The sequence below is a fragment of the Diospyros lotus genome, chromosome 4, assembly GCF_014633365.1.
Source record: "Diospyros lotus cultivar Yz01 chromosome 4, ASM1463336v1, whole genome shotgun sequence".
NCBI lineage: Eukaryota > Viridiplantae > Streptophyta > Magnoliopsida > Ericales > Ebenaceae > Diospyros > Diospyros lotus.
Window position 1 is genome coordinate 20,996,628 of NC_068341.1, and position 11,715 is coordinate 21,008,342.

At 37.5% G+C, this 11,715-nt stretch overlaps 2 protein-coding genes across 2 annotated transcripts; one reads left to right on the top strand and one right to left on the bottom strand.

Annotated features, from left to right (window-relative positions):
• The first annotated feature begins 517 nt into the window (after positions 1-517).
• LOC127799582 (serine carboxypeptidase-like 42) lies at positions 518-4,805 on the top strand. The gene is made up of 10 exons (XM_052333738.1): positions 518-1,215; positions 2,091-2,198; positions 2,299-2,391; positions 2,540-2,632; positions 2,801-2,886; positions 2,980-3,258; positions 3,347-3,480; positions 3,593-3,685; positions 3,788-3,905; positions 4,387-4,805. The coding sequence occupies exons 1-10, from the start codon at positions 981-983 to the stop codon at positions 4,552-4,554; spliced, it is 1,407 nt and encodes a 468-aa protein (XP_052189698.1). The 5' UTR covers positions 518-980; the 3' UTR covers positions 4,555-4,805.
• Positions 4,806-7,505: 2,700 nt separating this feature from the next.
• LOC127799583 (alcohol dehydrogenase 1-like) lies at positions 7,506-10,798 on the bottom strand. Its single transcript, XM_052333740.1, has 10 exons — positions 10,614-10,798; positions 9,624-9,760; positions 9,335-9,381; positions 8,932-9,257; positions 8,743-8,825; positions 8,582-8,657; positions 8,410-8,471; positions 8,172-8,267; positions 7,917-8,078; positions 7,506-7,823 (listed from the first exon to the last, which is right to left on the bottom strand). Exons 1-10 carry the CDS (start codon positions 10,654-10,656, stop codon positions 7,707-7,709), a joined length of 1,149 nt encoding a protein of 382 aa, XP_052189700.1. The 5' UTR covers positions 10,657-10,798; the 3' UTR covers positions 7,506-7,706.
• Between the last annotated feature and the right edge of the window lie 917 nt (positions 10,799-11,715).

The following is an 11,715-nucleotide window of genomic DNA, read 5'->3' on the forward strand; positions in this document are numbered from 1 at the left end:
GGATTTGGAGCCTCAAAAAGATGGAAAAAAAAAGCTGTGAATCAATTATTATTATCTTAGTAATGGGATCTCAATACTGACACTGTCTTCTGATTGGATGATTGGGGAAGCAAAGCAAGTGCCAAGTGGTTATTGCCACTTTATATATTACAAAAAGGGTTATTAAAGTATTCTTTTTCTAATATAATACAGATATAAATTAAAAACAAACACTATTTTTCTAAAAGGAAGATATTTCTTTAAGAATCATGCTATATGTACATCATTTTTGTACATTTTAGGCTATACAAGGGGTATTATGATCAAAATATCTTGTACCTCTCCATACGCCTCACGCGCCTCTATGCGCCTCATGAGGGATATTTTTATCAATAATATATCTTTGTGTAGTTCAAGATATACACAAAGATATACCAATATCATTATTCCTTCTTTTATTCTGGTATGGACTTTTTTGACTGTGTGCAGTTTATGCTTTAGCAGCTTTGGAAGATGCCAACTGGTTCACAGCAACAGCAACGATTGCCCCCACGGGGCCTCTCTCTCTCTCTCTCTCTCTTCCATAAGAAACAAATGTGGCCAAAAAAGCCGCCATGGCTACCAGCGGACAACTGCTATAAGTTGCATAGATCTTTATCTTATATGCATCAAAAATATGGAAGCTATATGATGAGTATTATCTAAGCAAAAAAAAAAAAACAGCATTTATTTATTTATCAGTGGAGGTGTATATGAGCTGTGCTTATCTATATAAGGCAAATTATCTTTCCGTTTGGATCTTGAGGGGAGGCAGATAGCTTTTAGTTAAAGCAGCCCCAGAATTCACGTGCCCTCTCTCAACGTAATTCTTTATATATTGGGAATTCTTGCCCCATTTGTGCTTGCTCCTTGTTTGTACTTGTGAAAATTCCCAAGAGAGTGGATAAAAGCTTGTTTTGGCTTTCTGGGTTTTGTTGGGAGGGTTGAATTCCTGGGGAGGGATGGGGAAGTGGGGATTTTGTGGGGTGGTTGTGGTTGTGGGGCTGGTTTTGGCTGTGGCTTGTGGGTACCCAGAAGATCTGGTGGTGAGGCTGCCTGGCCAGCCCAAGGTTGGGTTCAGGCAGTTTGCTGGGTATGTTGATGTGGATGTCAAGGCTGGGAGGAGCTTGTTTTACTACTTTGTTGAAGCTGCAGAAAACCCTGATCTTAAGCCCCTTACTCTCTGGCTCAATGGAGGTTGGTTTTCCGTCATCTTTCTTGCTTTACCCCAATGCACGTTGGTCTCTCTCTCTCTCTCTCTCTCTCTCTCTCTAATAGCTCACAAATCACACGCAATGTAAGTACGTATGAAATTGTGTGTGGACTAACCCCAAAAAGGTTTGAACCCTGGTGCCAAAGGTGACTATTGTAGTTATAGCCCCTTAACACAGGCAAACCCCTGGGTTTAGTTCCGAAGGTTTTAGTGTTGCCTGGCTGGGTTGTGAATTTTGTAGGGACATTGTGTCTTGTCGATGGGTTGATCCTATTTCTATCCAACTGTTCAACCCTTTAGCTGATGTTCTTATTCTGGTTTATAGGCCTTGTGCCTCCTTTAGCTTTCTGTAGTGAATATTCACCCACATATCTTCCCCTGATTTCCTCAAGAATCTTTTTGAACTGTCGCTCTTTTGTCCTCCTGTGATGGTTTTTGGTCTTATAAATACAGTCCTTTATTTGGTCAAATTACTATTGCCCTCAATCAAAAAGGATAAAAAGAACATAGTGATCTTTGAACTTGTTACTTTTCACTCTTTATAACATGATTCTGCTGCTCATTTGCCTCTGATATCCAGAGGGCTTGATTTATAATTTTTGGGGATCTCCAGTTTTAGTAGAGCTGTTATCAATAGCCCAGGGGAGCCAATTTCCCTTGGGCAGAGTGGACCTCATTGTTAGGTCTAAAAGAAAATTTCAATCTGATCCTCGACGAAGTATATGCTTTGGTGGAAAGGAAAATTTCGTGGCTTTTGTATTTCGTTCAAGTCAAGATAGGAGGGGCAAAACAAAGTAACCAGTTTTATGAAGTTGGAAGCTCTTAAATGGTGCAAACTAAGGTTTGGCGTGTCTTTCAGGCCCAGGTTGCTCCTCAATTGGTGGGGGTGCCTTTACCGAGTTGGGTCCTTTCTTCCCGAAAGGCGATGGACGGAGCCTCAGAAGAAATTCAATGTCATGGAATAGAGGTAAAATTTACGGAAGAACTGCTCTTTGGACTTAGTTATATATTCCATTGACTATGGTGGATTGGTTTACTGAATGTCTTCCTGTTTCTGCCTTCTTTAGCTTCAAATATGCTTTTTGTGGAGTCCCCAGCTGGAGTAGGATGGTCATACTCCAATACAACTTCAGATTATCAGTGTGGCGATGACTCCACAGGTAAAAGAAATTCACTTTCGTTTTCAAGTATAGTTAGCTCATGGGTATGCAACGAAATGTGTTGCCAATATTCAAAATTTTGATGATTTCTTTTAGCATACAGTTTTATGCAATTATTTAAGATGCAATCTCAATTTGTTTTTGACAGCCAGAGATATGCTACAGTTCATGCTGAAATGGTATGAAAAGTTTCCAGCATTCAAGTCTAGAGATTTGTTTCTCACTGGAGAAAGCTATGCAGGTAAGAAAATAAAATCCAAATTTCTAACTTAATTTCTTTTTATTTTTGATGATGCAAAGGGACATTATTAATTTGGAAAGTTTTATCATGAAAACATGATGATTCAACTAAAATTAACTTAACATAAGCTGCTGCCGCTGCCGCCTCTGCCTGTTTTGGTTTGTGCAGGGCATTACATACCACAGTTGGCTATTGCAATTCTTGACTACAATGCACGTTCCAGTGGTTTTATGTTCAAAATCAAAGGCCTTGCTGTAAGAACAACTTCACCTCTAGCTATTTCCCTGCTGTATTTTACTTGAAATTTGGTGATTGCTTTTACCATTTCCTTTTCCTTCTTTGATTAGATTGGAAATCCACTTCTCAAACTTGATCGCGATATTCCAGCAACATACGAATTCTTCTGGTCACATGGGATGATTTCCGATGAAATTGGGTTGGCCATCATGAATGACTGTGATTTTGAGGATTATACCTTTTCCTCTCCTCACAATGTCACCGGTTCTTGTAACGATGCCATAGCCAAAGCAAACCTCATTGTGGGAGAATACATAAACTACTACGATGTGATCCTTGATGTTTGTTACCCATCCATTGTTGAGCAGGAGCTCCGGTTGAAGAAAATGGTGTTCTTTCCCATCTCTCTTCTCATCTTCCCCGGCTGTTCTCTGCATTTTTTTGAACAATTCTAACGATGAAATTATTCCCGAACAGGCTACCAAGATCAGTGTTGGGGTTGATGTGTGCATGAGCTACGAACGGCGGTTCTATTTCAACCTGCCTGAGGTTCAGAAGGCTCTTCATGCCAACAGGACCAACTTGCCATATGGCTGGTCTATGTGCAGCGAGTAAGCGATCGATTTCCAGAGGCAATTCGAGTTAATTGGAATGGAATCATTAAAATGCAAAATGATCACATACGACACTTGGGTTCACTGATCTTTTTTCTTTGTTGGGTAGGGTTCTGAACTACAGAAACACTGATGGCGACATCAACATCCTGCCCTTGCTCAAGATGATCATCCAAAACAACATCCCAGTTTGGATTTTCAGGTACGTACTCTCTCAAACCAAGCATGAAACTGGAAAGATTTTCAAGATTATACGGCTTTGTTCATCGATGGCACGATGATCGAAATCTACCCAACACTGCAGCGGGGATCAGGATTCTGTGGTGCCATTGCTGGGCTCGCGAACGCTCGTCCGGGAACTGGCTCATGACATGCAGTTGAAGATCACTGTCCCATATGCAGCATGGTTCCACAAGGGCCAGGTAATTAAAACACATTACCTACTACTTATCTTCAATGGCATTGATGCTTCATTCTGCTTCAACGTGACTATTAACAGTATAGGATCGAATTGCACACACTACCCTAAACCACAAAAATCAGGAGTGAAAAGCGACACAGAAAGTTAACAATGTGGTTGGACCTCAATGCCTACGTCCTCAAATCCCTTCAGAATTATGGGATAATTGAAAAACTCTCACATTCCCCTACTGATTCACATAACTGGTCACTTGCACTCCTAAGATTTGGGATTGGGACCATTTGGGTCTCTTATCTGTACTGTATCCTTATATCGACCCAACACAGGATCAACCGCAAGGACAGAGGGTGTCTGGACGGCTCGGTTTCCTATATATATATATATATATATATATATTACTAACTGATTTATTGTAATGATAATAATAATTAATTGTTTTTGTTGTTGTAATTTGGGTTGGATGAATGTATGTGCATGTATAGGTTGGAGGATGGGCGACAGAGTATGGAAATATGTTGACATTTGCGACGGTGAGGGGAGCGGCTCATATGGTGCCGTATGCTCAGGCGTCAAGAGCTCTGCACCTCTTCAGTTCGTTCGTGCGCGGGAGGAGATTGCCTAACAGAACGCGTCTTCCCATTGATGGATGATGAGTTCTTGAACCTAAGCCTTGGTTTGTCTAATAATAAGAGAGAAAAAAATAAAAAATAAAAAAACAGCAAAAGGAAGAAGAAGAAGATGAAGATGATGAAAATGACTCAAATTTAGCAGTGAAGAAAGGGGAGAATTGGATGTGTGGTGGGGCACTTCACTTAGCTTAGAAATTAAAAATACAAAAAGTGGAATCATCAACGTTGCCCCAATAAAAAAAAAAGAAAAAAAAAATCATTACGCACCTTCAGTGTTGGGTTCAGCCTCATTTTGCTAACTCCACTAATTATATTATTACACGTGCATTAAATTTAATATAATAATATTTTTTATGTTTATAAATAAATAAATTTATTGTATTTTAATAAAAATATAATAATAAAATTAATACATAATATTCATAAGATGTATTAACATATATTTAATATATATTATTTTTGAAATGCTGCCTAGAGCATTTCAATTTTGGGGCTTTTCTCAACTATATATTGTATTAAATATATTAGTAATGTATCTCTCAAAATATTAGCTTTTTTTCTATATGAGTTGGGTAGACCTATGCAATCTTTTATTGCAGGCCCAGATGTGGACCACGTATCTAACCTTAGGCCTAGGGTAGTTGGCTAAACTAGTTCACTGGGCCGAGCCCGACTGATATCTACAATATTTGTAGTGAATCTTCTCGGGTAGAGTAGATAAAAACAGGGTACTTGAGGCGGCAGCATTCAGTTGGTGATATTCCCCTGAATCTGAATACCTTAGTTTATGGGTGTCTTTTGTCAGCCTGCTGGATAAATTGTGATAAGTAATATAATAATGAGTAGGGTATTATAGTCATGAAGATTGATTATTTTTTTACTTTAATCACACTTAACCTTAACAAGACACACACAATTAAAGCCTCTAGAGTATAGGTCGAGTAATCGAATGAGCAATATACCGATATCAATCCGGTGGATAGTGAGTTTAATCCTCGCCTTATGCAAGAGCTAAATGCTCAATTTGTAATTTATCTCCCCTAACATAATCAATGACATGAGCACTAGAGATTGCACAGGGACAGTCGTCTCAAAACACACACAATTAGATACTATTAATAATTGTTTTTATAATATTTATAATTAAATTACTACTAGAAAAAACGTAAAACAACTATTTTGATTTTGAAACTCAGAAGTCGAAGGCGCTAGGGTTCATAAATTCACCATTGCTTTAATATGGTTTAATCTTGTAGTATTCGAGTTTGTTACTTCTTACATTTAGTTGAAAATTGATAATCCTATAATAATCAAAAACCTATCTCGATGGTCAATCGATTATATACATATATATGAGATTAATTATCTCTAATCAACCTAAGAATATATAAGCATGCATTTATTTTCATTGATCATCTCATACGATTTCACAAGACATAATGGTACCTATACCTATTATCAAATCTTATGCTATTTATTTTCATGTATAAATTCATATTGAATCTCTCAAAAGCAATACGAATCACAAACATGTTTTAATGGTAATCAAACATCAAACAGAATAAAAGTATAATAAACAATCAATCCAAGAAACAAGATTACAACAAAATTGAATACTTTGAATTAAACCGACAATGAATGAGGTGTCATCATTCACACCCTAGTTACAAACACACCTAGCCCACCATGATTTCAATCAATGATTGAACAATAAAAATGGAAGTCATGATCTGGAATAGAAGAAAAAAAAAAAAAAAACAACAACAACCAAACAGTTAAGTTCTTCAAAGTCTCTTTCTTTCTTTTTTTTATTCTTCTTTGTCTCCATCTCAAAAACATCCCCAAATCCCTCAAGAATCAATCTTTATATAGTGTTTTTTAGGTTTTCAGAGTTGTCCACCTTGAAGGAGTCCATCCCCATTTGATTTGAAGGAGTCCATCCCCATTTGATTTGAAAGGAAACTGGCTTGAAATAGTCTTTTCGCAAAGTTTTGAGACTCACTACGGTCCTACCGCGATAAGCATATCTCGATAGGACCGTGAGCTTCACCAAAGATGTCGAACTGCGATCCTATTGCGAAATACATTCCGCTTTAAGAACATAAGCTCCAACAACTTCTTTCCACAACGGTCCTATCGTGGATTGCATACTGCAGTAGGACCATGAGCTCCAACAACTTGGCCTCTTAACTTTTCAGTTTTTATATTTTCATCTCGTCGCTTTATGACTTTCTCAACATCAACTCAGAATATATGTCCATCTATGCCAACTCCAATCATATAATAAAATAATTATTTCTGCTCCAAATATCTTTAAATAAATTTATCACCTACATCATCACGTATAGAATCAAATTAAGTAAAAATTATGCCCATTAAATAAATAAATACTATGTTTATAAATTAAAATAAATGTATAAAAAACATTATCACCTTTAAATACGTTATCAACCATTGCCGTGGGCATACCTTGCTAATTCAAGCCTTGCTTTCGGGCATGCCTTACTTTATTTTCCATCTTTAAAAATACTATTTTTGAATAATGTTTGGTTGAAACAAAGGAAACATAAATAAATATACCAAAATTGGTTGAAGATTCATTCCCCATTTGAATCACATATAATTTCTTTTTAGACATAATTACATCATAGACCACCTTTAAAATTTAATAAAATTGCACGTCATATCCTTATGTTTCTAAAAATTACAACGAGAGAAGCCGGGTAATTATCCCAACAACTTGAGCATTTCAAATTTTCAAAAGTCAAAAGAAGATTCATAATTTCTAAAAATACAAAAACAGCATGTGTAATTTCAGTAAACATCGAGAGAAGCCCGGATAATTATCTCAACCTTTTTCTTTTTATCCCCAAAAGAACCTTTTGATTCCCAACAGGTTTGAATACTAATAACAGAGGATGCAGGGACAAAGTCAACAAGTATGATGTATCAACAGTACAGGAAGATTAGTATTGACAAGTAATAAAGGAGATGGCTTGATTCCCATATATGCTTTGAACTAGGCCGGCCGGTGAACTCAGAAAACATACTACAAACACTCACAGTGACGTGATCCACTGTTGTTATTAGGGGCCCAAGCTTTTTACAGTAGTATTTTACCACACTACGGACAAGCTAAACTGTTCCTTCTTCTTCTACGTACCTAGGATGCTCTAAGCTTCCATGCGAATGATGCACCGGAGACTGGTGCCGTTGAGCATGTACTCGAACGCCGTGTTGATCTCGGAGAAGCCAACTTCATGGGTTATGAACTTCTCCAGATCCAGCTCCTAATATCAATGATGTTAGTTTTAAGAATCTTACAGAAGACATACAAGCACAAACTAGCACGTTGTCGTACGCGTGATGAGGCATGAGGTTACCTTTTTCATGTACTTTTCGACAACGCCAGGAAGGTCGGTCCGAGGTTTGAAGTTCCCGAAGAAGGTGCCTTTGATAGTTCTCTCATTCAGCAGGTTCATAGGATTGGTTTTGAATGCATCGTCTTTGCTGGGCACTCCAACAAGCACAGCAACGCCCCAACCCTGCAGCAAAGCATATCCCAATTTTCAGATTTTAAATCAATGTTCTAAGATTGTTGGTACGTACTGGCCGGTTTGGTTTTGAAAGCTGCTCACATCATGAACACATTCGAAAGCCGAGACCATCGCCTCGATGTTTCCAGTACATTCGATGCTACGATCCACTCCGCCATCAGTCATCTCTGCAATCACCTGAGAATCAAACATTTTAATTACTCTCAGGATGCGTCGAGCAATGAGGTGAGTAAATGGTTCAATATCCTATCTCAAAAGGGTATTAGAGAATGAAATTACATAATAGTTGAATGAACTAAGGAAAGGATCTGGAATTGACCTGCTGAATAGGCTTGTCGCAATCCTTGGGATTTAGAAAGTTGGTAACCCCAAACTTCTTGGCTGTTAGCAAGAAATATAGATCAAAGTCAAGAACCATAATAACATACAGTCTTGAGAAGCTGGATTGGGAGAGAAAATCAACAAAAGATATAAACTAACTGTGAACTCACCATCATTGAATCTATTTGGATTCAAATCGATTCCAATGATTCGGGAAGCCCCTGAGAGACGACAACCTTCGGCAGCCTGATTGTCATGCCAAAGGTAGATAACTCATAATTCTTAGAACAGTGAGAAAAAATTGGAAGACGAGAGCAACAAAATTACTTACGGCAAGGCCAACAGCTCCCAATCCAAAAACAGCAACTGTTGAGCCTTTAGGTGGTTTGGCTACATTTAATGCTGCACCAAGTCCTTCAACCACAAAACCAGAATAAAAGAATGAAAATTAGGATGCAGTAACATATTCCCATATGGCATAACTTATAGGCTAATTATGGAGATGTGTCCTCCTTTCTACCTGTGGATATCCCACAGCTGAGAATACAAACTTTGTCGAGCGGGGCTGCCGGATTGATCTTGGCAACACAGCCGGCATGGACAACAGTGAACTCGCTAAAAGTGGAGGTGCCAAGGAAATGATAGATTGGCTTTCCATCAATCAAGAACCTTGTCTGGTTGTCGTTAATCATGACCCCCCTATCGGTATTTATCCTCAGGAATTCACACATATTGCTCTCGGCTGATTTACAGTGGCGACACTCCCTGCACTCACCCGTGAAGACAGGGAGGACATGATCCCCGGGCTGCAGATCAGTCACGCCTTGGCCTACGCTTTCGACAATCCTAAACGAAGTAATTAGTATAAAACCATAAATTGAATTCAAATAAGTTGCAGGGTAATTAGAATCATTAGTCTGTACCCTCCAGCTTCATGACCAAAAATTCGAGGAAACAGGGGCTTTTGTCCCTGCAATAGAATATTGACAATGTAAAACTACTGCCACAAGCACGAGTGCTTGCTTCTCAATCATAAGAAGCATATCAGAAGAAACATAAGAAGGATGATCAAATGATTCTAATCAATGCCTTGTTAATATTTCCAGAATTTTGAGCAACTTTGCAGCCGGGATTATGAGCATTGCTCTATTAGCCTTACAAACAAACAAGTTTCCTTTTACACATATGTGTGTGTGTATATTATATATATACCTTGGCTTCCCAGAAGTAAACATCAGTGTGGCAGAGAGAAGTGAAGAGGATCTTGAGCCGGACTTCCATTTGCTGGGGCGGCGCCACCTCCACCTCTTCTATTACCAGTGGCTTTCCGGCTTCCCATGCCACCGCGGCTGCAACATTTATTCAACAAACCACCAGGCAAAGACCAGTGAGCTATTTAGTTTGCAGTGAAGCTTCATCAACAATTGAAGATACTAGAGTTAATTGGCAATGACTGAAAATGAATTCTCTATATTAGATTCTTCAAAGAAGAAAATGAAAAAGAAAAAAACAAAAGGCTAAGATTGAATAGGGAAGAAAGGTGGTGATGGCTATGTCTTCGCAAGAGGTTGTATGTACGTATATATATTAGAAACACATTTGGCCCTTTTGGTACAACTATCTTTGCCACTTCGCCGTCTCCCACTCCCATTTCAGGCTGGCCTGTCTTGTTCTTCCATTTTATTTTGTCAAAAAAATATCAAAAAGAAAAAAGAAAAACCGGGTATGCAACAGAGGGGCAAATAAAAATTGTAATAATATTAAGTTCATATGGCTTCATGCTATGTGTGAAAAGAAAAAGAAGGAAAAAACTGAAATTATTTTTACACATATATCCAAGTAGAGAACACAAACAAAAACAATCATCTATTTTGTTTTAATATCCCTAAGTACCAAGCAATAGTATCATGTTCCTTTCCTTCATTGTTCCTATCTTTTCCCTTCTCCTTTCTCCTTTCCCTCCAGAAATTCAAACACAAAACCCTAACATAGCACCAAGTATTGAGAAAAACAAGGAAACAAGACAAACACATCAAGAAAAGAAAAAGGAAAATCGAACACACTCTGAATTCATCTGGCCGTAACAACTGCAAGAAAAGATCGAGAAAAAACAAACAAGACAAAACAAACGCATTGCAGAAGAAACAAGATAGCGAAGAAACTAAGAGAGGTAAAGGATGAGATTGGCGCGAAGTTAATCACCTTTGCAGCGAATGATCTGGCCAGTAGAGAGAAAACTTGTCATCCTTTTTGTGAGCAAGTATAACAACTTACTTGTGCTTATAACAAATGTAACTATATATAGATACGCAGAGAGGGAGAGAGAAGGGAGAGAGGTTACTGCTGAGCGAATAGAGACTGTTACGCAGTAGAGTGCAGAGGGTCGAGGCAGCTGTCTTGCTACTGTGCTGCCTCCTGTCTCCTCCGTCACACCAGGCCTTCTCGGTATGAGCCAAGCGTCCTTTCCCCTGAATTCCCACCTTTGCCCTCGCAATCTAATCTCGGGGGAGACTGGATTGGGGTAGAAATGGAAGGGAAATTTGATTTTGTGTTACGATAATATTAGTTTTAATAAATTTTTAAGTTTTTAAATGATATATAATTCATTTTTATTTTTCATCCAATTAGAGAAAAATATTTAATTCAGTAAATTGAATAGCATACAGGGAGGGAGAGGTAGGAAACAGAGAAAAATAAGATGAGAAGGGGAAGGGTAATAAACAATGAATAGCACCTGGAGAGACCTCACCTCAAAGGTCTGGTCAATGTGATTCTATAAATATTAAGTCAACTAAGACCACCTCTAACTCCCAACTTTAAAATGGTGCAATTTTTATATTAAAGTGGTGCAACTTTCATACTATTTTAATAAGTCATTTTCAATCCATTACATCATATGAACAGTATTATTTTTATTTTCTTATTTTTTTAAATCTATAACAATTAATTTATTTTAAAAAATTATTTAATTATTTTTGTAATTACAACTTAAATATGTAAAAAAAATTACACGTATTTACATAAAATATTATATTTATTTAAAAAATTAAATACGATATTATACATAATATCACAATCTACAAAATTTATAATTTAACACAATAAGATTCAAAAGGGATCACTTGAACAAAAAAATGTTACAAACAAAAAATGTAATTAAGATTCGACATTTAATTCTCAAAATTAGTATATTCCTCCCACAAATATTCAATCAATACATTTTGAAGTGCAATGTGAGCTTCTTTATCCTTAATTTTTCGGTGTTGAGCAAGAAATTCTTAAAATCAGGTGCCTTCATCAGCAA

Excerpts from the sequence above, each read along its gene's own strand:
- LOC127799582 (XM_052333738.1), top strand. The coding sequence starts at position 981 with ATGGGGAAGTGGGGATTTTGTGGGGTGGTTGTGGTTGTGGGGCTGGTT. Across the intron at positions 2,887-2,979 it reads TCAAAATCAAAGGCCTTGCT|ATTGGAAATCCACTTCTCAA; the intron begins GTAAGAACAACT and ends TTCTTTGATTAG. Across the intron at positions 3,481-3,592 it reads GGCTGGTCTATGTGCAGCGA|GGTTCTGAACTACAGAAACA; the intron begins GTAAGCGATCGA and ends TTTGTTGGGTAG.
- LOC127799583 (XM_052333740.1), bottom strand. The coding sequence starts at position 10,656 with ATGACAAGTTTTCTCTCTACTGGCCAGATCATTCGCTGCAAAG. Across the intron at positions 8,268-8,409 it reads GCGACAAGCCTATTCAGCAG|GTGATTGCAGAGATGACTGA; the intron begins GTCAATTCCAGA and ends TTTGATTCTCAG. Across the intron at positions 8,079-8,171 it reads CTTTCGAATGTGTTCATGAT|GGTTGGGGCGTTGCTGTGCT; the intron begins GTGAGCAGCTTT and ends GCTTTGCTGCAG.